Source organism: Mobula birostris, chromosome 20 (genome assembly GCF_030028105.1).
Source record: "Mobula birostris isolate sMobBir1 chromosome 20, sMobBir1.hap1, whole genome shotgun sequence".
Lineage (NCBI taxonomy): Eukaryota > Metazoa > Chordata > Chondrichthyes > Myliobatiformes > Myliobatidae > Mobula > Mobula birostris.
The window spans coordinates 4,684,060-4,710,369 of record NC_092389.1 but is presented as its reverse complement, the minus strand read 5'-3'; the positions used below and the strand labels follow the sequence as shown (position 1 = coordinate 4,710,369).

The window sequence follows — 26,310 nt, the reverse complement described above, 5'->3', positions numbered from 1 at the left end:
AGCCAGGTGATCAGACTTCCCGAAGTGAGGGTGTGGAATAGCATGGTAGGCGTCCTTGATGGTGCTGTACAATGGTCCAGTGTGTTGTTTCCTCTGGTGTTGCAAGTGATCTGTTGATGGTAATTGCTTAGTGAATTTTTCAGACTGGCCTTGTTAAAATCTCCCAAAACGATGGTGAAGGCATTAGGGTGCGCTGTTTCGTGCATGTTGATCCCATTGCTCAGATCATCTAAAACCTGCTTGACATTGGCCTGAGGTGGAATGTAAACTGCTACCAGAATGATCCCAGAGAACCCCAGTAGAATGAATTTTGTGTTCTTTTTACTCTTCATCACTTAGAAAAAAGATAAAGTGAAATTTCTCACAGAAATTTGAGTTCCATACTTCATCCTCAGTACATTGTCATTGAGATAAGCTTGCCACAGTAGCTTTTAATGTATTTTAAGCATGGATTCTCAGAAATTCACCATGAAGTTTTGTGAAATCGGTGTATATTTCAGCAAATAAGGTTACAGTAATTTAGCTCTTGTTTATGCAATTTGATATGTAACAAATATGCAAATTCATACAAGTGGAATATTAATTAAATCATTTAGTTGGAGTTTGTAATTTTGCATCATTTCATTCACCATTGATGTCACAACTGTATATTTCTGTAAAAACATACAGGAAAGTGCAGAGATCGACGTGGATGCAGATCAGGATCGTGTTGATGAAGGGACCGAACCTGAACTTCAGAACCTCCCAGCATCTGATGAAGAAGCAGAAAGTCAGAAAGAGGTGATTTTTCATTCACTGCCTAGCATGAGACTATTGTCCCTAGACCTCTTCACCACCAAGCTCCTTATTCCCTGTGTCAAATTTCCTTTCAGATGTGTTGGAGATTGTATTTGTAGAAACTAGATCCTAACATTTTGCACGTGATACTTAAATTTAGAAAGTTGATATCAAAAGAAATAGGATTTTCTTCCAAATTTATGGAAAATTTGGAAAGGAGTTTTGTACCACTCATTGCAAAGAATGATTGTGTGCTGGACTGGAACAATAACAAGAACTGACCTCAGTGGTTGGGAAAATGTTAGAGTCAATTGTTAAGGATGAGGTGATGGAGTAATTGGTGACACAGGACAAGATAGTATAGAGTCAGCACGGTTTCCTTCAGGGAAAATCCTGCCTGACGAACCTGTTGGAACTCTTTGAGGGGATTACAAGTAAGATAGTTAAGGGGGCTGTAGTGGATGTTGTATATTTGGACTTTTTTAGAAAACTTTTGACAAGGTGCCACACATGAGGCTGCTTACCAAGTTGAGAGCCCATGCTATTACAGGAAAGTTATGAACATGATTAGAGCATTGGCTGTTTGGTAGGAGGCAGTGAGTGGGAATAAAAGGATCCTTTACTGGTTGGCTGCCAGTGACTAGTGATGTTCTGTGCGGTTGGCATTAGGACAACTTGTTTTATACTGTATATAATTGATTTGGTTGATGGAATAGATGGTTTTGTTGCCAAGTTTTCAGATGATACAAAGATTGGTGGAGGGGCAGGTAGTGTTGAGGAAACAGGTAGGATGCAGAAGGACTTGGACAGATTAGGAGAATGGACAAGAAAGTGGCAAATGAAATACAATGTTGGAAAATGCATGGTCATGCACTTTGGTAGTAGAAATAAATATGCAGACTATTTTCTAAATGGGGAGAAAATCCAAAAATCTGAGATGCAAAGGGACTTGGGAGTCCTTGTGCAGAACACCCTAAAGGTTAACTTGCAGGTTGAGTCGGTGGTGAGGAAGGCAAATGCCATATTAGCATTCATTTCAAGAGGTCTGGAATACAAGAGCAAGGATGTGATGCTGAGGCTTTATAAGGCACTGTTAAGGCCTCACCTTGAGTATTGTCAACAGTTTTGGGCCCCTCATCTTAGAAAAGATGTGCTGACAGTGGAGAGGGTCCAGAGGAGGTTCACAAGGGTGATTCCAGGAATGAAAGGGTTATCATGCGAGTAACGTTTGATGGCTCTGGGTCTGTACTCTCTAGAATTCAGAAGGATGAAGGGGTATCTCATTGAAACCTTTCAAATGTTGAAAGGCCTAGACAGAGTAGATGTGGAAAGGATGTTTCCCATGGTGGGAGGGTCTAGGACAAGAGGGCACAGCCTCAGGATATAGGGGTGCCCTTTCAAAACAGAGATGCAGAGAAATTTCTTTAGCCCAAGGGTGATGAATTTGTGAATTTGTTGTCACATGCAGCTGTGGAGGCCAGATCGTTGGGTGTATTTAAGACAGAGATTGATAGGTTCTTGATTGGACATGGCATCAAAGGTTACGGGGAGAAGGCCAGGAACTGGGGTTGAGGAGGAGATAGAAAAAGGATCAGCCATGATTGAATGGTGGAGTAGATTCAATGGGCCAGATGGCCTAATTCTGCTTCTATATCTTATGGTCCAAGTCAAAAATTCTTCCTCGGGTCACTTATTCTTAAGAAGATAACAGAGTAAAACTGATAATCTGGTGTCTAAATGTTTGGAAATCCCAATACCTTGGCATCTGGTTTAACAGGGTCCAGTTTTCTGTGCTTCATTTAAACTCTTCATGTACACTGGACATTGGTTATGGTATTGTGTTACAATTTTTTGAGAAAAGAGCTATAGTATAAATGTGTTGCGGTATTAACAGTAATGTCTAATATTGGGAAAATCTCTCAATCCAGCACCACTAAAGTATCGATGGTTCTGGATTATCCAAGTTTTACCCAAGTTCATCATTTCTTTGAATCCATTGAAGAAAAACATCAACAAACATTATTTGAGAAATACCCTTCCAATGATTTGTTCACTATACAATAATGAAAATAATAAAAAAAGAAATCACCAATATCGCTCTAAAGGCTGATTTATACTTGTGCGTCAAATTGACGCCGTAGGTACGGCGTAGCCGTGAACCCTATGTGGATCCCTACGCCGTAGCCTGACGTGAACCTCTCCCAAAATGTAACTACGTGTCACGGCAACGCAAACCGCAACAACTGTGATTGGTCGGCTTGGTAGCATCGCATTTCCTCCTACGCTGCAATAGCTTCCCATTGGGCGACTGAAGGGCAGGGAAGGAACTCTGGCTGTAATGCTCTCCATAATGCTTTGCAGACCTCCGAAATTATGGAGGACACATTTTGCTTTTGCCAAAAAAGACGCTCGCTTTAAACTTGTTTACCCCGAGAAAGACTACCATGACCATGAAGCCTTGCACGGGCAGGTGTGTGCACATGCGCAACATGTGAATGCATGACGTGTATGTGCGCGAATTGCAGAGTGACGCAGACACACCAACGCACAAGTATAAATGCTCACAACAGCGTTGCCCACTTGCGGAGGCTACGGCACAAGTATAATTCAGCCTTAAGTGTAAACTATTCTCTAACGTTTATGATTCTTCACTGCCATTTACATTACCTCGGAGCAGGAAATTTAAGTATTTGCCGACATAAATGATTTCCCCAGAATTAAATCCTGTTCATCTTTATTAAACACACTGACAGTAAACAGCACAATTAACTCAGGATGCCGTGTCTGACTCATCCAACTTCCAAATTGTAAACTGCTTTTTGCTCTTGGCTGAGTTGAGACATATGCTGTGTTTCATTTCTTTTATTTCTTTGATGCTTAACTGAAATATCTACAGTGTTTGGTGTCCACATGAACTTCAATAAATATCACACCTCACTTTTTCCTGACTAACCACATCACCTCTCATGTTGAAATTAATTCACACCAAGTAACCAACATACTTGTGACAAGTGTCTTCATTTCTGCTAGGAGGTGATAAATGCCCCTTGGGAGCTACCAAATAAAACATTGAAAATTGTTATGAAATGGTACACAGAGTAAACTATATTAGACAAAAATTATTTCATGTAAAATGGTTAAATCCATAAACTTTGTTTTTGGTCTTTGTTTTGAAATCCTATGACAAGGTAAGTCACTTTTTCCTTTGTCATTTACATATTTCTGTTTAACTTAATGTAGACAAAGTAGTAGCTTATCATTCAGTTGCAGCTGCTGAATAGACTTCACTGACCTCTTTTTTTGATGATTTATAACCTGCAAATGCAGAAACAAAAGGTGCTGTTTGAACAAAGCCACGTAAGAAGTGAACCCAGAAGCTTGCTTGATTCAGACAGTCGTGATGTTCAGCCTCCAACCCCAGATAAGTTAACTTCTGACAAAGAGGCTGATGATATTGACATCGATTCCAATGACGAAAAGTTAGAAGTCAGAGGTAAAAGTGAGAGTGATGCAGGAAGTGGTATTCTGATGAAACCTGTGCAACCTGGGCACCTGGGACATGCAGTAGTGATTGACGAAGCTGAAAGTGAAGAAATTAGAGCAGAAGATAGTCAATGCTACTCAGTTGATGGAACGTCAAAACTGTCTGAGGCTGGAGATGTAGACTTGAAGTCTGAGCACAAAAATGGGAGAGACCCTAAACTGAATTCTGCTGCTGAACAGCCAGTTTTTGAAGCAGATATCGATAAATACAATGGACCAAGTGAAAAGAAGACTGTCATGTCTTCGAAGAACCCTGATGAGTCGTGTAATCCACTTCAAAAGGTATGATTCATAGCAAATTTATTATCCATACTCTGTAGTATTTGGAAGATATTTCTGGCTGTGGACCATGCTATTAACATGCAAATTAGCCTGAGCTTATTCTTAAATGCTTATTAAAATACGTTAGCTCTTTTAGTTTTCAACTGAAGTCATATTGACTGAGCTGAAAAAGGACAATTATTTTCAGTTATGTAAAACCCAGTTTGTAGACAAGTATTTACTCCTTAGTGCACTCGATGAGGTTAGTAAATTGATTCTGTCCTTTAAGTTAGACTATCATCCCCACACTGCCTATACTAATCTGAATGATGGAAACTAGACCATTCATTTGCACAAAGCTCTGGAATCTATCTGAAAACCAAAAGAACTGTGCCAATAATGGGAAGACTAAAACTAAAAATCTATCATAAATAAGTTTATAATATGCATTTAATGAATCTGCATTCATAGGGCAGCATGGTAGCGTAGTGGTTAGCACTGTGCTTTGGGGTACCAGTGACCTGAGTTCAGTTCCCACCGCTGTCTGTAAGTAGCTTGTACGTTCTCCGTGTGACCGTGTGGGTTTCCTCTAGGTGCTCCAGTTTCTCCAAAGGCTGCTGGTTGGTAGGTTAATTGGTCATTGTAAATTGTCCAGTGTTAAATCGGGGATTGCTAGGCAACGTGGCTCAAAGGGTCTATTCTGCGCTGTATCTTAATTAATTAATTAAACGATATTACTATTGTTCCTATATTTAGATCATTGCTCTGTATTGTTTCATCAATGTTAAAGTGATACATGATGGCCTAGCTAATGACAGCCACATTTCATTTCATTTAAAGGACTCAAATGGCCATAGCTAATGTTATCTACTGCAGCATCACTCTGATATCTCACTTAAGTGTGCAGGGTGCATTCCTAGGAATGAGAATGCTGATAGAATCAACACTAAAACATTTGTTATAGCATTATAGAGCAATGCATTACTGATATTCCTGCTGTGTCAGGCAACTGGTAAGGTGTCCTGTCCTCCCCATTGCTGCACATGGCTATATTGGGAATTTGGTGTGAATCTAGCAATAAATGCATGGAAGCTGCCTGTAAGGGCTGCTGTTGTGTGTAGGTGTTCACTACTGTGAAGTGGGGCACCTGGCCAACAAGGTGACTACAGACCATTGCTAGGTACTAAGCAACATCACCTTGTTTTGAGACAACCTTGGTCTGATGGACTCTTTCATCAGTTCAAAGTTCAAACTAAACTATGACTGGAGTCTTGGGGTTGGAGGCCTGTCTGTGTGTGTTAGTGGGTGGGAAGGTGATAAAGGGACTTATTTTGCTGCTGTTGTCCTGTTTTATTGTTGTTGGTACAGCTTGTGTTGTTCTGAACGTTTTGGACATTGGCATTGGAATGTGTGGTGACACTTGTGGGCTGCCCCCAGCACATCCTTAGGTGTGCTGGTTGTTAATGCAAATAATGCATTTCACTGTATGTTTCCATGTACATGCAATTAATAAGCACAAATCTAAGTTTATTATCAAAGTACACGAATGTTACCATTTACTACTGTGAGATTGATTTTCTTGCAGGCATTTACAGGAAAAAAGAAATACAATAGAATTTATGAAAATCTATACATAAACAGATAAACACTGACAAACAACCAATGTGCAAAAGAAGACAAACTGTGCAGATAAAAAATAATACCAAGAACATTAGTTGTAAAGAGTCCTTGAAATAATCTGTAGGCCATAGATTCAGTTCAGAGTTGTGGTCAGTGAAGTTATCTATGACCTGGAAGCTGACATCTTCCCATTTCTTTGGCTGCATAGCTCTCCCCAGTCCAGAGTTTTCTGTAAGGTAAATGAAAATCAAAAAGAAAATACTGCAGATGCACAAGATCTTACAATTAAACCACAAAATGCTGAAGATGGAGAAGGTTAGCAACTTTAAATTCCTGGGCATTACTCTTTCAGAGGACGTGTCTTGGACCCAGTATGTAAATACAATTGTGAGGAAAGTACGGCAGTGCCTCTAGTTCCTTAGGAGTCTGTGGAGATTTAGCATGATATCAAAAATTTAGACAAACTTCTATAAATGTGTAGTGGAGAGTGTATTGACTGGCTGCATTATGGCCTGGTATGGAAACACCAATCCCTTTGAATGGAAAATCCTACAAAAGGTAGTGGATCTTGCCCAGTCCATCATGGGTAAAGCCCTCCCAGCAATTGAGTATATTTACATGAAACGTTGCTATAGAAAAGCAGCATCTATCATCAGAGATCCCCACTACCCAGGCCATGCTCTTTTTCCACTGCTGCCATCAGGTAGAAGGTACAAGAGCCTCAGGACTCGCTCCACCAATTTCAAGAACAGTTATTACCCCTCAACCATCAGGCTCTTGAATAGAAGGGGAGAACTACACTCAACTTCACTTGCCCCATCCTTGAAATGTTCCCACAACCAATGATCTCACTTTAAGGACTCTGTACCTTGTTATTTCATCCTCATTATTTATTTATATTTGCATTTGCATAGTTTGTTGTCATCTATACTCTGGTTGAACTTTTATTGATCTTGTTGTAGTTGCAATTCTATAGACTTGCTTAGTATGCCCACAGGAAAATGAATCTCAGGGTTGTATATGGTGACATATATGTACTTTGATGGTAAAATATACTTCGAACTTTGAAATACTCAACAGGCTCTAAAAGTAATCCGGAAAATTGTAGGCCGCTAAGTTTGATGTCGGTAGTAGGTAAATTATTGGAAGGAGTACTAAGAGATAGGATCTACAAGTATTTGGATAGACAGGGACTTATTAGGGAGAGTCAACATGGCTTTGTGCGTGGTAGGTCATGTTTGACCAATCTATTCGAGTTTTTCGAGGAGGTTACCAGGAAAGTGGTTGAAGGGAAGGCAGTGGATGTTGTCTACATGGACTTCAGTAAGGCCTTTGACAAGGTCTCGCATGGGAGGTTAGTTAGGAAGATTCAGTCACTAGGTATACATGGAGAGGTAGTAAATTGGATTAGATATTGGCTCAATGGAAGAAGCCAGAGAGTGGTAGTGGAAGATTGCTTCTCAGAGTGGAGGCCTGTGACTAGTGGTGTGCTGCAGGGATAAGTGCTGGGTCCATTGTTATTTGTTATCTGTATCAATGATTTGGATGATAATGTGATAAATTGGATCAGCAAATTTGCTGATGATACAAAGATTGGAGGTGTAGTGGACAGTGAGGAAGGTTTTCAAAGCTTGCAGAGGGATTTGGACCAGCTGGAAAAATGGACTGAAAAATGGCAGATGGAGTTTAATACAGACAAGTGTGAGGTATTGCACTATGGAAGGATAAACCAAGGTGGAACATACAAGGTAAATAGTAGGGCACTGAGGAGTGCAGTAGAACAGAGAGATCTGGGAATATAGATACAAAATTCCCTAAAAGTGGCGTCACAGGTAGATAGGGTCGTAAAGAGAGTTTTTGGTACATTTGCCTTTATAAATCAAAATATTCAGTATAAGAGTTGGAATGTTATGGTGAGGTTGTATAAGACATTGGTGAGGCCGAATTTGGAGTATTGTGTGCAGTTTTAGTCACCAAATTACAGAAAGGATATTAATAAGGTTGAAAGAGTGCAGAGAAGGTTTACAAGGATGTTGCTGGGACTTGAGAAACTCAGTTACAGAGAAAGGTTGAATAGGTTAGGACTTTATTCCCTGGAGTGTAGAAGAATGAGGGGAGATTTGATAGAAGTATATAAAATTATGATGGGTGTAGATAGAGTGAATGCAAGCAGGCTTTTCCCACTGAGGCTAGGGGAGAAAAAAACTAGAGGACATGGGTTAGGGGTGAAGGGGGAAAAGTTTAAAGGGAACGTTTGGGGGGAGGCTTCTTCACACAGAGAGTGGTGAGAGTGTGGAATGAGCTGCCAGATGAAGTGGTAAATGTGGGCTCACTTTTAACTTTTAAGAAAAACTTGGACAGGTACATGGATGAGAGGTGTATGGAGGGATAATGGTCCAGGTGCAGGTCAGTGGGACTAGGCAGAAAAATGTTTCGGCACAGCCAAGGAGGGCCAAAAGGCCTGTTTCTGTGCTGTAATGTTCTATGGTTCTATGGTTCTAGGTCAGGCTGCATCAGTGAATAGACAAACAGAGTTGTAGTTTAGGTTGACCTGAAAAATTAATTCTGCCTTTGTTGTCAGAGGAGCAGCCTGACCTGAGTATTTCTAGCATATATTGTTTTTAATCTCTACAATAACAAGCTCAGCAGTTGGTAACCAATAGTGAGTTTGTTAGCATGGACAAATCTCATGACTGGGGAGAGCTATGCAATCATACTAAGTGAAAGGGAGACAATATCTCTTGTCACGTTCAGAAAATCAGGTTTAATATCACTGGCATATTTCATGAAATTTTGTTGTTTTTCAGCAGCTGTTCATATATAACCATATAACAATTACAGCATGGAAACAGGCCATCTTGGCCCTCCTAGTCCGTGCTGAACTCTTACTCTCACCTAGTCCCACCGATCTGCACTCAGCCCATAACCCTCCATTCCTTTCCTGTCCATATAGCTGTCCAACTTACCTTTAAACGACAACATCGAACCTGCCTCAACCACTTCTGCTGGAAGCTTGTTCCACACAGCTACCACTCTCTGAGTAAAGAAGTTCCCCCTCATGTTACCCCTAAACTTTTGCTCTTTAACTCTCAACTCATGTCCTCTTGTTTGAATCTCCCCCACTCTCAATGGAAAAAGCCTATCCACGTTAACTCTATCTATCCCCCTCATAACTTTAAATACCTCTATCAAGTCCCCCCTCAACCTTCTACATTCCAAAGAATAAAGACCCAACTTGTTCAACCTTTCTCTGTAACTTAGATGATGAAACCCAGGTAACATTCTAGTAAATCTTCTCTGTACTCTCTCTATTTTGTTGACATCTTTCCTATAATTTGGTGACCAAAACTGTACACAATACTCCAAATTTGGCCTCACCAATGCCTTGTACAATTTCAACATTATATCCCAACTCCTATACTCAATGCTCTGATTTATAAAGGCCAGCATACCAAAAGCTTTCTTCACCACCCTATCCACATGAGATTCCACCGTCAGGGAACTATGCACCATTATTCCTAGATCCCTCTGTTCTACTGCATTCTTCAATGCCCTACCACTTACCATGTATGTCCTATTTTGAATAGTCCTACCACTTCACATTTATCAGCATTAAACTCCATCTGCCATCTTTCAGCCCACTCTTCTAACTGGCCAAAATCTCTGCAAGCTTTGAAAACCTTCTTCATTATCCACAACTCCCACCTATCTTAGTATCATCTGCATACTTACTCATCCAATTTACCACCCCATCATCTAGATCATTAATGTATATGACAAACAACATTGGACCCAGTACAGATCCCTGAGGCACACCACTAGTCACCGGCCTCCAATCTGACAAACAGTTATCCACCACCATTCTCTGGCATCTCCCATCCATCCAATGCTGAATCCATTTTACTACTTCAATATTAATACCTAACGATTGAACCTTCCTAACCAACCTTCTGTGTGGAACCTTGTCAAAGGCCTTACTGAAGTCCATATAGACAACATCCACCGATTTACCCTTGTCAACTTTCCTATTTAATTGCAGTACAGAATAAATCAGCTATATATAATAAGAAATGTGTGTGTTAATATAAATTAAGTGGGCTTTCCAGCGGGGCGCTCATGGAGTGAGCTGTATTTTGGCATTGCTCCATACCCTTTATCTTTTTTACATGTAACCACTCTTATTTACTTTACCTATACCTACACTAAATGATTTATACTACAAATATATCTTTGAACTTCGACTTTTACTTACTGAAAATGCATACCAGAAGACGAAAAGTTAAAAACGGAAAGGGCTCCGGCGGGAATGGAAAAAAAAATGGTGATCCTGAAGCATCGAAGGAAGCTCCACTAACTGCTGAAGCAATGAAGAATCTTCTAGACGATACGGTTAATCAAAGACTTGCCGTAATTGAAGGTGTGGTGAAGACGACTCAAGATGATCTTAAATGGTTCAGATGTGAAATCGATCAACAACAAATTAGAATCGCGGAACTAGATGAAGATGGCCGCAAAAGGGATTGAAAAGTTGAAGCTCTTGAAAAAAGTTTAACTTTGGTAACTCAACAGTTGGAGCGTTATAAATCTAAGACTATTGATCTTGAAAATCGCTCTCGATGACAGAATCTGCAAATAATCGGTTTTCCTGAAGATGTTGGGACAGGAGATCCTACTAAATATTTTTCTAAATTGTTAGCGGATGTCCAAGTATATTGGAGGAACCCCCACTGTTAGACCGCGCACACCGCTCTTTACGTTTTAAACCAGCAAAACTGGCCAGACCAAGGCCAGTCATCGTTCGGTTTCATTATGTTTAAGATAAGGAACAAGTGATTCGAGCTGCTCGGCAGAAAGGCATGATTGAGTTTCAAAGTTTTAAATTTCAAATTGTTGAAGATTACAGCCAAGAAGTATTGAAAAATCGGATGGCTTTTAAACCATAGATGTCAGAATTTTATCGTCGGGGCTATAAAATAGCGTTACTGTTCCCAGCCTGTATGAGAGTTGTTATGCTGGACAATTCCCGTCGCTTGTTCAAAACTCCGACTGAAGCTCAAGGTTTTCTCGACAATCTGTCTCCCTCTGTTGAGGACTAATTAATGCATTTTTTCCTCGCCTTTGATCTGTTTTTCATTTCCTTTCTTTTTTTAAAAAAAGTTAATATTTAATTTGTAAAATTAGAACTTTATATTCTGAGGGTTTTTGCCTTGATCTAGTAGTGTAGGTGCATTCTATATTTTTAAATAATAGTATGCTTTTTTGTAAGTGGTTTTGAATATCTCACTTTCAATATTTTTTCTTCTTGAGAGTTATTTAGTTACAATTTTAATGCTTGTTTTCCTTTTTTTTGAAACTTACTGGAGAAGTATTATATTTTAAGATGGTGGAATGCTTTTTTCTTCTTGCTAGAATTCTCTCTTTTTTTCGTGTCACTTCGGATCATGTATATACGAAAAACTAATAACATGAACTGGCGCTTGATTGATCTTTTGTTTTGAAATATGAGTAAGAAGTAACTATTTTATGTTTGTGATTGCTGTAATCTTTTCCTTACCTTTATAGTAACTTTTTTTCCACTTTTTTGAATATGGGTGGTATTTCTTATGATAAACATATTTCTTTTGGGTTGCCTTCTGGAAAGATGGGGTTAGAGTTAGCTGTAGATTTAGCATTAGCCACTTTCTGGCTTTTTTCCAGGTTTTTGCGGGAGGAGGGAGGTATTTTTGTTCATATTTTTAATTTACTTTTTCTTTTTAAATGGGCTGACCTGAAACTACCAAAATGTCCGAAATGTCATAACTTCCGGTTCCTCTTTGGGCCTTTCTTCCTCTTCCAGGGTCATGAGTTTGTACTCTGGTTAACCCTTTACATACCTTATGCTCGAGTTCAGTACGATGGATAAGGTTATTAATTTGGTTTCTTGGAATACAAATGGTTTAAACCACCGGATTAAACGGAAGAAAATTTTTAAAGTATTCCATAGGATGAATGCTCACATTATCTTTGTACAAGAAACTCATGTCCAGAAAGAGGATAATCAGCGTTTTTTTTTAGGTTTTGGAAGGACCAACAGTACCAATCGAATTCACAGGCCAAAGTAAAAGGCGTTTCTATTTTTATAGATCTGTCAATTTCATTTCTGCACCATGAGACGGTTTCAGACCCGAATGGCAGATTTTTGTTAATTACTGGTTTGTTATTTAACAAAAAAGTTGTTATGCTTAATGTTTATGCCCCAAACGTTGACTGTCCCGATTTTTTAACAATCTCTTTACATCTCTTCTTAATTTAAATAATTATATGTTGATTATGGGTGGAGATTTCAACTGTTGTTTAAATCCTTTGATGGATAGATCCAAGTCCAATCAAGTACTTCTGAATAAATCAGCTACCCTTGTTAACTCTTTTATGACTGACTCTGAAATCTCAGAAATTTGGAGATTCTTGCATCCAAATGAGAAAGGGTTCTCATTTTTTTCACTTGTATATCATCACTATTCAAGAATTGATTATTTTCTTATTGATTCTTGATTAATTCCACTTGTTACTGGTTGCAAATATGATTCCATTGCTGTTTCTGATCATGCGCTGTTGCAACTATCTATTAAGTCAAGGGATACATCTACTAGTTGTAGACAATGGCGATTTAATATCACTTTGCTTCAAGATTTGGATTTTATCAAGTTTATTGAAGAACAGATTTTTTTCTTCACAACAAATTCTACAGAGGATATTTCCAGTGGGACACTATGGGATACTTTTAAAGCATATATTCGTGGACGAATTATTTCATATACTGCTGGATTAAAAAAGCGAACTAATAATGAAATGCTTAAACTGGTTGACAAGATTAAAGAAATATTCTATAGCCCGTAATCAGGAGCTTTACAAACAGAGAGTTGAACTTCAAATGGAACTTAATCTATTACTATCATCTTCAATTGAAAGTCAGTTAACCAAAACTAAGAGTCGATTCTATATACATGGTGATAAAACTGGGAAACTATTGGCTACTCAATTGAAATTGGCCTCGGTTAAGCAACAGATTGTTAAGATTCGTAAATAAGATGGCACTTTGATGGATGACCATGACGAGATAAGTAAATCCTTTCAAGGTTTTTATACCTCCTTATATCAATCAGAATTTCCTGATGACTCCACTATAATGCATGAATTTTTAAAGAAGTTGAATATTCCAAAATTATCATCTAATGGATATTTAAAACTAGATGTACCTATTACGGTAGAGGAAATAAAAAATGCTATTCTTTCAATGAACTCAGGTAAAGCACCTGGCCCAGACGGATATACAGTAGAATTTTTAAAATTTTTCTCTATTACACTGACTCCTTGGCTATGTAGAATTTTTAAGGATGCAGTATCTATAGGTAAATTACCACAATCTTTTTATCAAGCTTCTATTTCCCTAATTCTTAAAAAAGATAAGGATCCTACTGAATGTGCATCTTCTAGGCCTATATCTTTGTTGAATGTGGATTCTAAGATTTTTTCTAAAATATTGGCAATGAGATTGGAGAATGTTTTACCTCAAATTATTTCTGCTGATTAGACTGGATTTATTAAAAATCGTTACTCTTTTTTTAATATTAGGAGATTAATGAATATTGTTTACACTCCTTCACCCAGAATTCCAGAATGTGTTATTTCATTGGACGCTAAGAAAGCCTTTGACAGAGCTGAATGGACATATTTATTTAATATCCTTGAGAAATTTAATTTTAGTCCAATATTTATATCTTGGATTAAACTGATATATCTTGCTCCTTTGGCTTCGGTATTTACTAATAATCAAAGATCTCCCCTTTTTCATCTATTCCGTGGTACTAGGCAGGGTTGCCCTCTTAGTCCACTACTATTCGATATTGCTTTGGAACTGCTAGCTATTGCTATTCGTGACTCCCCTAATATATTTGGTATCACCCATGGAAATGAGATACATAAATTATCACTATATGCAGATGATTTACTATTATATATTTCTAACCTGAGGAAATCTATTCCGGCAGTATTAACCTCTACTGACCTCTACCTTGCCGAGGCACAGCGACAACTCACGGATACCTCCTCTTATTTACCCCTCGATCGTGACCCCACTAAGGAGCACCAGGCCATTGTCTCCCACACCATCACCGACTTTATCCGCTCAGGGGATCTCCCATCCACTGCTACCAACCTTATAGTTCCCACACCCCGCACTTCCCATTTCTACCTCCTACCCAAGATCCACAAACCTGCCTGTCCTGGCCGACCTATTGTCTCAGCTTGCTCCTGCCCCACCGAACTCATTTCTGCATACCTCGACACGGTTTTATCCCCCCTTGTTCAATCCCTTCCGACCTATGTTCGTGACACTTCTCACGCTCTTAAACTTTACGATGATTTTAAGTTCCCTGGCCCCCACCACTTTATTTTCACCATGGATGTCCAGTCCTTATATACTTCCATCCCCCATCAGGAAGGTCTCAAAGCTCTACGCTTCTTTTTGGATTCCAGACCTAATCAGTTGGCCTCTACCACCACTCTGCTCCGTCTAGCGGAATTAGTCCTTACTCTTAATAATTTCTCCTTTGGCTCCTCCCACTTCCTCCAAACTAAAGGTGTAGCTATAGGCAGCCGTATGGGTCCTAGCTATGCCTGCCTTTTTGTTGGGTTTGTAGAACAATCTATGTTCCGTGCCTATTCTGGTATCTGTCCCCCACTTTTCCTTCGCTACATCGACGACTGCATTGGCGCTGCTTCCTGCACGCATGCAGAACTCGTTGACTTTATTAACTTTGCCTCCAACTTTCACCCTGCCCTCAAGTTTACCTGGTCCATTTCCGACACCTCTCTCCCCTTTCTAGATCTTTCTGTCTCTGTCTCTGGAGACAACTTATCCACTGATGTCTACTATAAGCCTACTGACTCTCACAGCTATCTGGACTATTCCTCTTCTCACCCTGTCTCTTGCAAAAACGCCATCCCCTTCTCGCAATTCCTCTGTCTCCGCCGCATCTGCTCTCAGGATGAGGCTTTTCATTCTAGGACGAGCGAGATGTCTTCCTTTTTTAAAGAAAGGGGCTTCCCTTCCTCCACTATCAACTCTGATCTTAAAACGCATCTCCCCCATTTCACGTACATCTGCTCTCACTCCATCCTCCCACCACCCCACTAGGAATAGGGTTCCCCTGGTCCTCACCTACCACCCCACCAGCCTCCGTGTCCAACATATTATTCTCCGTAACTTCCGCCACCTCCAACGGAATCCCACCACTAAGCACATCTTTCCCTCCCCCCCCTCTGCATTCCGCGGGGATCGCTCCCTACGCAACTCCCTTGTCCATTTGTCCCCCCATCCCTCCCCACTGATCTCCCTCCTGGCACTTATCCGTGTAAGTGGAACAAGTGCTACACATGCCCTTACACTTCCTCCCTTACCACCATTCAGGGCCCCAAACAGTCCTTCCAGGTGAGGCAACACTTCGCCTGTGAGTCGACTGGGGTGATATACTGCGTCTGGTGCTCCCGATGTGGCCTTTTATATATTGGCGAGACCCGACGCAGACTGGGAGACCGCTTTGCTGAACATCTACGCTCTGTCCGCCACAGAAAGCAGGATCTCCCAGTGGCCACACATTTTAATTCCACATCCCATTCCCATTCTGACATGTCTATCCACGGCCTCCTCTACTGTAAAGATGAAGCCACACTCAGGTTGGAGGAACAACACCTTATATTCCGTCTGGGTAACCTCCAACCTGATGGCATGAACATCGACTTCTCTAACTTCTGCTAAGGCCCCACCTCCCCCTCGTACCCCATCTGTTACTTATTTTTATGCACACATTCTTTCTCTCACTCTCCTTTTTCTCCCTCTGTCCCTCTGAATATACCTCTTGCCCATCCTCTGGGTCCCCCCCCCCGTCTTTCTTCCCGGACCTCCTGTCCCATGATCCTCTTGTATCCCCTTTTGCCTATCACCTGTCCAGCTCTTGACTCTATCCCTCCCCCTCCAACTTTCAAATCCCTTACTCACTCTTCCTTCAGTTAGTCCTGACGAAGGGTCTCGGCCTGAAATGTCGACTGCACCTCTTTCTACAGATGCTGCCTGGCCTGCTGCATTCACCAGCAACTTTGATGTGTGTTGCCGGCAGTATGAATATTGCTTGCTCAGTTTAGTAGTTTTTCTGGTTATAAATTGATCTAGGTAAGAGCGAACTTTTTCCATTAAATATGCAGGTTCCCATTTATAGATGTTCTCCATTTAGAGTGACTACTGACTATTTTACTTATTTGGGAGTTAAAATTACTAACAGACATAAGGATCTATTCAAGTTCAACCTTTCACCGTTAATTAATCAGGTTAAACAACTGATTACTAAGTGGTCCCCACTGTCTCTATCACTGATTGGCCGAGTTAATGCTATTAAAATGATTATTTTCCCTACATTTTTATATTTATTTCAAACAATACCAATTTTTATTCCTAAATCCTTTTTTGATACTATTGGTTCTAAAATTTCCTCTTGTATATGGCAGAACAAAAATCCCAGATTAAGTAAAAAATATTTACAGAAGTCCAAGATAGATGGTGGTTTAGCACTGCCTAATCTAAGATTTTATTATTGGGCAATTAATATTCGATATTTAATACTTTGGTCGCAAGATTGGAATATAACTCCAAGCCCATATTGGGTAAACCTTGAAGGCTACTCTGTACAAGTGTTCTCTTTAGCTTCCATTTTAGGAACTTCACTTCCTTTTGTTCTATCTAAATTGAACAAACAAATGGTTAATCCAATAGTTAAACATACATTACGAATATGGTTTCAATTTCATAATTTTTTTGGTTTGAACAAATTTATATTATCAAGCCCTATTATATCTAATTTTTTTATTAACCCTCAGTTATGGACCAAGCCTTTTTGATATGGAAAATGAAAGGTATAACATGTTTTCATGACTTATTTCTGGATAACTGTTTCATGTCTTTTGAACAGTTATCTAAGAAATTTGATTTGCCTAGATCCCATTTTTTTAGGTATTTACAAATAAGAATTTTTTTAAATACTATGTTGCCTACCTTTCCGACCTCATACCCTACTGATATCATCCTACAAAATTTTAGGTTTAAATCCTCTTCAGAAGGGATTAATAGCATCTATCTATGATATAATTATGAAATTACAGCCAGGTATATCTGTTAAAATTAAAAATGAATGGGAAAGGGACTTCAACTTTGCTTGCCTATAGAGAAATGGGATAAAATTTTTCAATTAGTCAGTACTTCCTCTATATGTGCTAAACATACATTAATACAATTTAAAGTAGTGCATAGAGCCCATATGTCTAAAGATAAATTAGCCCGTTTTTATTCCCATATAAACCCTATTTGTGACAGATGTCACTCTGCAGTGCCTTCTTTAACTCATATGTTTTGGTCCTGTCCTCTTTTGGAAAAATATTGGAAAGATATTTTTGATATTATCTCAACAGTTCTGTGTTTTGATTTACAACCCCATCCTATTACGGCAATTTTTGGATTGCCAATGGTAGAACATAGATCTTTATCTTCTTCAGCCTGTCAGATGATTGCATTTGTTACTTTAATGATCTATTTTATTGAACTGGAAGGAGACCAATCCTCCTACTACATCTCAATGGTTTTCCCAAACTATATTATGTTTAAATTTAGAAAAAATTAGAAGTGATATTTTTGATCCTTCGGTTAAATTTGAAGAGACTTGGAAACCATTTATTCAACATTTTAATATGATGTAATTTGACCTTTCCGAATCCTTCTTATTAACTTAAAATATATGAATAGAGGAGTGGAGTTGAGGATATTACTGAACGTGTTGGATTTAAGATATTGGTCTAGCCTTGTTTTGTTCCGTTTGCTTTTTCAGGTTTAGTATTTAGTTCTTTTTTTTTGTTTCTCTTTGGGGTTTTTCTTTGTATTTTTTTCTTTTTATTTCTTTTTTCTCTATGACTAATTACATCATGAGTTTGGAAGTCTATTATACCTGTGTTATCTGAAGTCTTTTCTGTATAAGTTTATTAACAATAAGATTATTCCAATTTCTTTGTATCAACGTTGTTATTTTGTTTATAACCTTGGAAAAATTAATAAAAAGATTTAAAAAGAAAGAATATAAATTAAATGGTGCAAAAAGAGAGCAAAAAAACAAAGCAAAGGGAGATGGTGTTCATGGATTCATTGTCCAGTCATAAGGAAGTTTCAGTGGGAGGTGATAAGGAAGACTGTTAGGATCCAGGTGGTCTGTCAACACTTGGAATTCAGTCACAGTGCAGCCTTGAGCTCCGCTTCTCAGCACATGATAGCTGTATCACTTGCCACAACTGTCCTCTTAGGCAGCCCAGCCTCTCCACAGCCTGGAGAGATGCAGTGCTGGAGTCGTACCAGCAGAGAGCAGGGATTTGGGTGAAGTTCCCAGTGTAGCAGCGGGGGGACAGGGTTGCACCAGGTTCCACAGCCTGGAGAGATACAGTGCTGGAGTTGTACCAGCAGAGAGTTCAACTTACCCCATTATAGGATGGATGTCGAGGCTTTAGAGAGGGTGCAAAAGAGTTTTACCAGAAATTTGCCTGGATTAGAGGGCATATGCTACAACAAGAAGTTGGACAAGCTTGGGTTGTTTTCTCTGGAGTGGCAGAGGCTGAGGAGAGGTTTGTAAAATTATGAGAGTGCATAGACAATATATTTTCCCAGGGTTGAAATACCTAATACCAGAGGGCATGCATTTAAGGTGAGAGGGGTAATTTCAAAGGAGATGTGAAGGACATTATTTTTTATATAGAGAGTAATGGGTGCCTGGAATGCCCTGCTTGGGGTGGTGGTATAAGCAGAGACATTAAGAAACATTTAGAGAGGTACATGGATGTGAGGAAAGTGGAAGTGGACATTGTGTAGGCAGAGGGGATTAGTTTAGTTAGCATTTGAATACTAATTTAATTGATTTGGCACAATGTTGTTGGCTGAGGAGCCTGATCCTGTGCTGTGCTGTTCTATGTTCTATGTTCAAAGACTGATCATCATCAATGTGCAAATACAAAGTTTCATTTAATCCTGGGAGGATTGTGGTAGAAGTTTTTTTTAATAAACATTGGAAAATGGTTATTAGAAAACATCTAATGGATGCCATGGTAGCGTGGTGGTTAGCGCGACATTATCACAGCTCGGGGCATTGAAGTTTGGAGTTTAATCCCGGCATCCTCTGTAAGGAGTTTGTACGTCTTCCTCCGGGTGCTTTGGTTTCCATCCACAGTCCAAAGATGAACCAATTAGTAGGTTAATTGTCATTGTAAATTGTCATGTGATTTAATTTTCCACACATAGACTGGGAAGCCCATACTGTAAATGGGCTGGATGGTTTGGAGTTTGTAAAATGTGTGCAAGATAGGTTTTTGCAGCAATACATAGAGGTACCAACTAGAGAAGGGTGCAGTGTTGGATCTCCTGTTAGGGAATGAGATAGGTCAGGTGACGGAGGTATGTGTTGGGGAGCACTTCGGGTGATCACAATGCTATTAGTTTCAATATAATTATGGAGAAGGATAGATCTGGACCCAGGGTTGAGATTTTTCATTGGGAAAAGACTAACTTTGAGGAGATGCGAAAGGATTTAGAAGGAGTGGATTGGGACAATTTGTTTTATGGGAAAGATGTAATAGAGAAATGGAGGTCATTTAAAGGTGAAATTTTGAGAGTACAGAACCTTCATGTTCCTGTTAGGTTGAAAGGAAAGGTTAAAAGTTTGAGAGAGCCATGGTTTTCAAGGGATATTGGAAACTTGGTTCGGAAAAAGAGAGAGATCCACAAAAAGTATAGACAGCATGGAGTAAATGAGGTGCTTGAGGAATGTCAAAAGAATCTTAAGAAAGAAATTAGAAAAGCTAAAAGAAGATATGAGGTTGCTTTGGCAAGTAAGGTGAAAATAAATCCCAAAGGTTTCTACCGTTATATAAATAGCAAAAGGATAGTGAGGGATAAAATTGGTCCCTTAGAGAATCACAGTGGACAGCTATGTGTGGAGCCAAAAGAGATGGGGGAGATTCTTAACAATTTCTTTTCTTTGGTATTCACTAAAGAGAAGGATATTGAATTGTGTAAGATAAGGGAAACGGGTAGGGAAGTTATGGAAACTATGATGATTAAAGAAGAAGTAGTACTGGAGCTTTTAAGGAATATAAAAGTGGATAAGTCTCCGGGTCCTGACAGGATATTCCCTAGGACATTGAGGGAAGTTAGTGTGGAAATAGCAGGGGCTCTGACAGAAATATTTGAAATGTCATTAGAAACGGCGATGGTGCCGGAGGATTGGCGTATTGCTCATGTTGTTCCATTGTTTAAAAAGGGTTCTAAGAGTATACCTAGCAATTATCGGCCTGTGAGTTTGACGTCAGTGGTGGGTAAATTGATGGTAAGTATTCTTAGAGATGGTATATATAATTATCTGGATAGACAGGGTCTGATTAGGAACAGTCAACGTGGATTTGTGCGTGGAAGGTCATGTTTGACAAATCTTATTGAATTTTTTGAAGAAGTTACTAGGAATGTTGGCAAGAGTAAAGTGGTGGATGTTGTCTATATGGACTTCAGTAAGGCCTTTGACAAGGTTCCACACGGAATGTTATTTAGGAAGGTTCAATCGTTAGGTATTAATATCAAAGTAGTGAAATGGATTCAGCAGTGGCTGGATGGGAGACGCCAGAGAGTGGTGGTGGAAAACTGCTTGTCAGATTGGAGGCCGGTGACGAGTAGTGTGCCTCAGGGATCTGTACTGGGCCCAGTGTTATTTGTCATATATATTAATGATCTGGATGTTGGGGTAGTAAGTTGGATGAGTAAGTTTGCAGATGATACTAAGATAGGTGGAGTTGTGGATAATGAAGTAGGTTTTCAAAGCTTGCAGAGAGATTTAGGCCAGTTAGAAGAGTGGGCTGAAAGATGGCAGATGGAGTTTAATGCTGATAAATGTGAGGTGGTAGGACTATTCAAAATAGGATATACATGGTAAATGGTAGGGCATTGAAGAATGCAGTAGAACAGAGGGATCTAGGAATAATGGTGCATAGTTCCCTGAAAGTGGAATCTCATGTGGATAGGGTGGTGAAGAAAGCTTTTGGTATGCTGGCCTTTACAAATCAGAGCATTGAGTATAGGAGTTGGGATGTAATGTTGAAATTGTACAAGGCATTGGTGAGGCCAGATCTGGAGTAGTGTGTATAGTTTTGGTCACCAAATTATAGGAAAGATGTCAACAAAATAGAGAGAGTACAGAGAAGGTTTAGTAGAATGTTACCTGGGTTTCAGCACCTAAGTTACAGAGAAAGGTTGAACAAGTTGGGTCTTTATTCTTTGGAACGTAGAAGGTTGAGGGGGGACTTGATAGAGGTATTTAAAATTATGAGAGGGATGGAGTTGACGTGGATAGGCTTTTTCCATTGAGAGTAGGGGAGATTCAAACAAGAGGACATGAGTTGAGAGTTAAAGAGCAAAAGTTTAGGGGTAACATGAGGGGAATCTTCTTTACTCAGAGAGTGGTAGCTGTGTGGAACGAGCTTCCAGCAGAAGTGGTTGAGGCAGGTTCGATGTTGTCGTTTAAAGTTAAACTGGACAGCTATATGGACAGGAAGGGAATGGGGGGTTATGGGCTGAGTGCAGGTCGGTGGGACTAGGTGAGAGTAAGAGTTCAGCATGGATTAGAAGGGCCTGTTTCCATGCTGTAATGGTTATATGGTTAAATCAGGGGTTGTTGGGTGCACAGCTCGAAGGGCTGGAAAGCCCTATTCCATGCAGTATCTCAATAAATAAATAAATTTGTTTTGAAAGGATAGTAATTTCCTATATCTTAAATAATTTAATTTTGTCCACCAATATAAAGACACTTGATTTACTTCAGATGTCATCTTTTGAGACAATTTTAAAGTCAAGCTGCCTACTTAATTCTTGTAGCAAATGTTCCTAGGGGCAAGATGCTTCACAGTTGTTATTTTCTTGTATTATTCATTTCAAACTTTTCTGCTGTGAATTGCTGTTTGTGTGAAGTGTTATTGAGGGCTACAGTGATCTTGAACCAACTTGACCAGGATTTGAGAATACAGGGGCTGAGAAGAGGGTGAATTCTGTGTCAAAATAAGTACAGAGTTAGTTAAAGAAGAATGTTTAAATTAACAAAGATGAAAATAAAATAAAAACTATTTTACTAAGTTTCTAATTGAAGAAATAATCCCCTTTCATTATTTATTTTTGATTTTTGTGCTTGAGAGCATGTAAAAAGAAAGCATTGCATGTTCTCTTAATTACTTGACTTTCTATGGTGAGTTTAATAGACAATGTGGAAATGTCAGCGGATACAAAGTTGGTTGCATAAGTGGTTGGTCAGTATCCCGACTTTCTTCCATAGAGGTAAAATTTGTGAGACTAACTAGATTAGCTTTCCTTTTTTTTTTGGCATGTGCATGCGTGCATGATGTTGGCGGGACAGTGTCTTTTTCATGCTTTTACAAGGCGCGGAGTGAGAGAGAGACTGTGTGGCGCGCCACTCCTCACACAGACATTTCGCAGTATTTTTCCCTTTATCTTACGAGGTCGAGTTGCGATCTCGGCGTTCAACTCGGCACGGATGGAAAGCCTACTTGGGAGCGGCCCTGACTGGATTTGAACCCGGGAACCTTCATTCCAGAGTCCGGCGCTGATGTCATTGCACCACCAGCCGGCCTTAGATTAGCTTTCCTGCCCTTTATAAAGCTAACAGGAAAGCAGCGCAAGTACTCTATCAACGTGCAGCAACTCGCCAATAACTGATTACCTTTTCCTTCCCACAAATTGCTCGTCATTTTGCATATGAATAACAGCAAGAGTTGTTCACGTGCAATTATTAATTTCAACGTGCGAGCGCTTGCAGTAAAATGGCGACATATTCAAGAAACAAACCTGCAGCAAAAATTACACCCCCTCCTCTTCGCAGTACCCCCTGATAATCTGCAGGAGTCAGTAGCATATTTTCTGAGGAATTGGCTTTATGACTGTAAGACATTGTTTTATGAATATGTCGATTTATTTATTTTAATAGAGTATAGAAAGAAAACAAAGAAAATTATATCAGAATCGGGTTTAATATCACTGGCATATATTGTGAAATTTGTTGTTTTGCGGCAGCACTACATACTTTATACTTTATTGTCGCCAAACAATTGATACTAGAATGTACAATCATCACAGCGATATTTGATTCTGCGCTTCCTGTTCCCTGGATTACAAATCGATAGTAAATATTAAAAATTTAAATTATAAATCATAAATAGAAAATAGAAAAATGGGAAGTAAGGTAGTGCAAAAAAACCAAGAGGCAGGTGCGGATATTTGGAGGGTACGGCCCAGATCCGGGTCAGGATCCGTTCAGTAGTCTTATCACAGTTGGAAAGAAGCTGTTCCCAAATCTGGCCGTATGAGTCTTCAAGCTCCTGAGCCTTCTCCCGGAGGGAAGAGGGACGAAAAGTGTGTTGGCTGGGTGGGTCGTGTCCTTGATTATCCTGGCAGCACTGCTCCAACAGCGTGCGGTGTAAAGTGAGTCCAAGGACGGGAGATTGGTTTGTGTGATGTGCTGCGCCATGTTCATGATCTTCTGCAGCTTCTTCCGGTCTTGGACGGGACAACTTCCATACCAGGTTGTGATGCACCCTAGGAGAATGCTTTCTACGGTGCACCTATAAAAATTAGTGAGGGTTTTAGGGGACAGGTCAAACTTCTTTAGTTTTCTCAGGAAGTAAAGGTGCTGGTGGGCCTTCTTGGCAGTGGACTCTGCTTGGTTGGACCAAGTCAGGTCATTTGTGATATTGACCCCGAGGAACTTAAAGCTTTTGACCTGTTCCATTTGTGCACCACCGAAGCTGTTTTTGAATCACTGAGAGTGTGCCTTCAGGCTTCTGTACTTCCTTTCTGATGGTAGCAATAAGAAGAGGGCATGTCCTGGACGATGGGGGTCATTAATGATGGATGGCACCTTTTCGAGGCATTGCTCCTTGAAGATGTCCTGGATGCTATGGAGGCTAGTGCCCATGATAGACCTGACTGAGTTCACAACTCTCTGCAGTTTATTTTGAACCTGTGCAGTAGCCCCCCGCCCCCCCATACCAGGCAGTGATGCAGCCAGTTAGAATGCTCTCCACATTATATCTGTAGAAATTTGAAACTGTGTTTGGTGACATACCAGATCTCCTCAAAATCCTCATGGACTATAGCTGCTGTTGTGCTTTCTTTGTAGCTACATCGATATGTTAGGCCCAGGATAGATCCTCAGAGATGTTGACACCCAGGCATTTGTAATTGCTCACTCTTTTGATTGACTACCAATTGACAATATTATTTGCAAATATATAAAAGTGAAGAATGGCAGAAATAGTGTAGTGGGAAATTTTGTGGAAGGGAAATTATATCCTTGGATATTAGATTTTGGTATTGGTGGAAAACAGATCATGATATGTTGATTGTTCGTAATCTGCAATGTAGTCCATTGACTTCAGTAAAACTAAATATCAGATAAGGTACATAAACAGATATTTGACGTGATAATTGGTTGATTTTTACATCTAAAATCCAAATTCAATTTAATTCCTTTGAGTTTTCATAGTCAACTCTCATTATGACCATCTTTCTGGAATCATGCATCGTACTTCAATAAAAGAGTTTCTTCTGTATTTCAGTGGGTTTTCCACATAGATTCAAAACTGATAGATTTATATGTTTACAAGAGATTCTACAGATGCTGGAAATCCTGAGCAACACACAAAATGCTGGAGGAACTCAACAAGTCAGGCAACATCTATTGAGGGCAATAAAGAGTCAATTATTCAGACTGAGACCTTTCACTAGATTCCTATATTAGTGGGTTGCTTCTTTGAATCTCTTTAAGATCTTATTTCAAGAGTACAGTCTTTGAGTCAGAAAATGGAAAAGGAGGAATATTGGCAAGTAAATGTGGATCTAGAAGAGAGACTTTTGGCCTGATCTTCTTCTTTATTCCACCCCCTTTCTTTGCCGCACTACCACATTCGTAACGCCCACTGCCACCACTTTCCCCATCGCCATTCCTGCAACTGTTCAGATCCTGAGGGCCTCATGTATACACTCTTAGCATACCAGAATCCAACAATGTGCTCTCAGTTATAATAGGGGTTCTGGTATTAGTGTGAAGAGGTCCCACCTTCTGAAATGCAAGAGGTGAAAAAAATTAGGAAGTGGGGTTCTTAGGCAAAGGTCAACAGTTAGGATTCATGATTGTTTAATGCAATTTCCTGTACACAAGTGCATAGGAGAACAAAATAATTGTTACTCTGGATCTGATGCAAGACAAATAAAACACAAAAGATAAAGAATAGAACAATAATAATAAATCAAAGCAATACATAAAAATATATAAGATAACTTCTATACATAGATTGATTGCATGTTCATAAAGTAACGCTAGGTTGTACATTAGGTGACTAGTGGGAAATAATAAAGTAGTGGTGGAGTTAATTGGTGGAGGTGTTAATTAGCCTTGGTGCTAGGGGAAATAACTGTTGTTGAGTCTGGTGGTCTTGGAGTGGATCCTACATAACCTCCTCCCTGATGGGAGTAGGACAAACAGCCCATGAACACTGAGAACTAGAACTAGATGTTGTGAGGTCAATGTTTCTAGACAATCTAGAAGTGTTAGAGATCTGCCTACCTTAACGTGGGGGAGAACAATCAGTACTACAGGTTTTAGCTTAATTGTGATGCACTCTATAACTGAATAGTCATAAAAATTCTATGATCTGATTCAGGAACACGATGATCACTTTCACTTGATTTTAAAGGATAGTTAAATTAATTCTGGATTGATCTGACAGAACCTGATGGACAGTGTGACATCTGTATGTTTGCCATCTTTAAGAACGTGGACAAACAGGAATCAGCACCTAACACAAAAGATCCTGCAAATGCTGGAAATCCAAAGCAACACACACAAAATGCTCAATGAACTCAGCAGCTCAAGCGACTTCTATGAAAGTGAACAAACAGTTGACGTCTTGGGCCAAGACCCTTCATCGAGAATGGAA

At 39.6% G+C, this 26,310-nt stretch overlaps 1 protein-coding gene across 7 annotated transcripts in view; it reads left to right on the top strand.

Annotated features, from left to right (window-relative positions):
* Positions 1–26,310, top strand: part of LOC140212743 (centrosomal protein of 164 kDa-like) — a 309,604-nt gene that overhangs the window by 153,799 nt on the left and 129,495 nt on the right. For 6 of the 7 annotated variants that reach the window (XM_072283890.1, XM_072283891.1, XM_072283892.1 and 3 more), the window contains 2 exons: positions 670–780; positions 4,105–4,602. In XM_072283890.1, coding sequence (XP_072139991.1) covers positions 670–780; positions 4,105–4,602 — 609 coding nt within the window. The remainder of the gene's footprint in view (positions 1–669; positions 781–4,104; positions 4,603–26,310) is intronic. The other variant, XM_072283893.1, reaches the window with a different exon arrangement.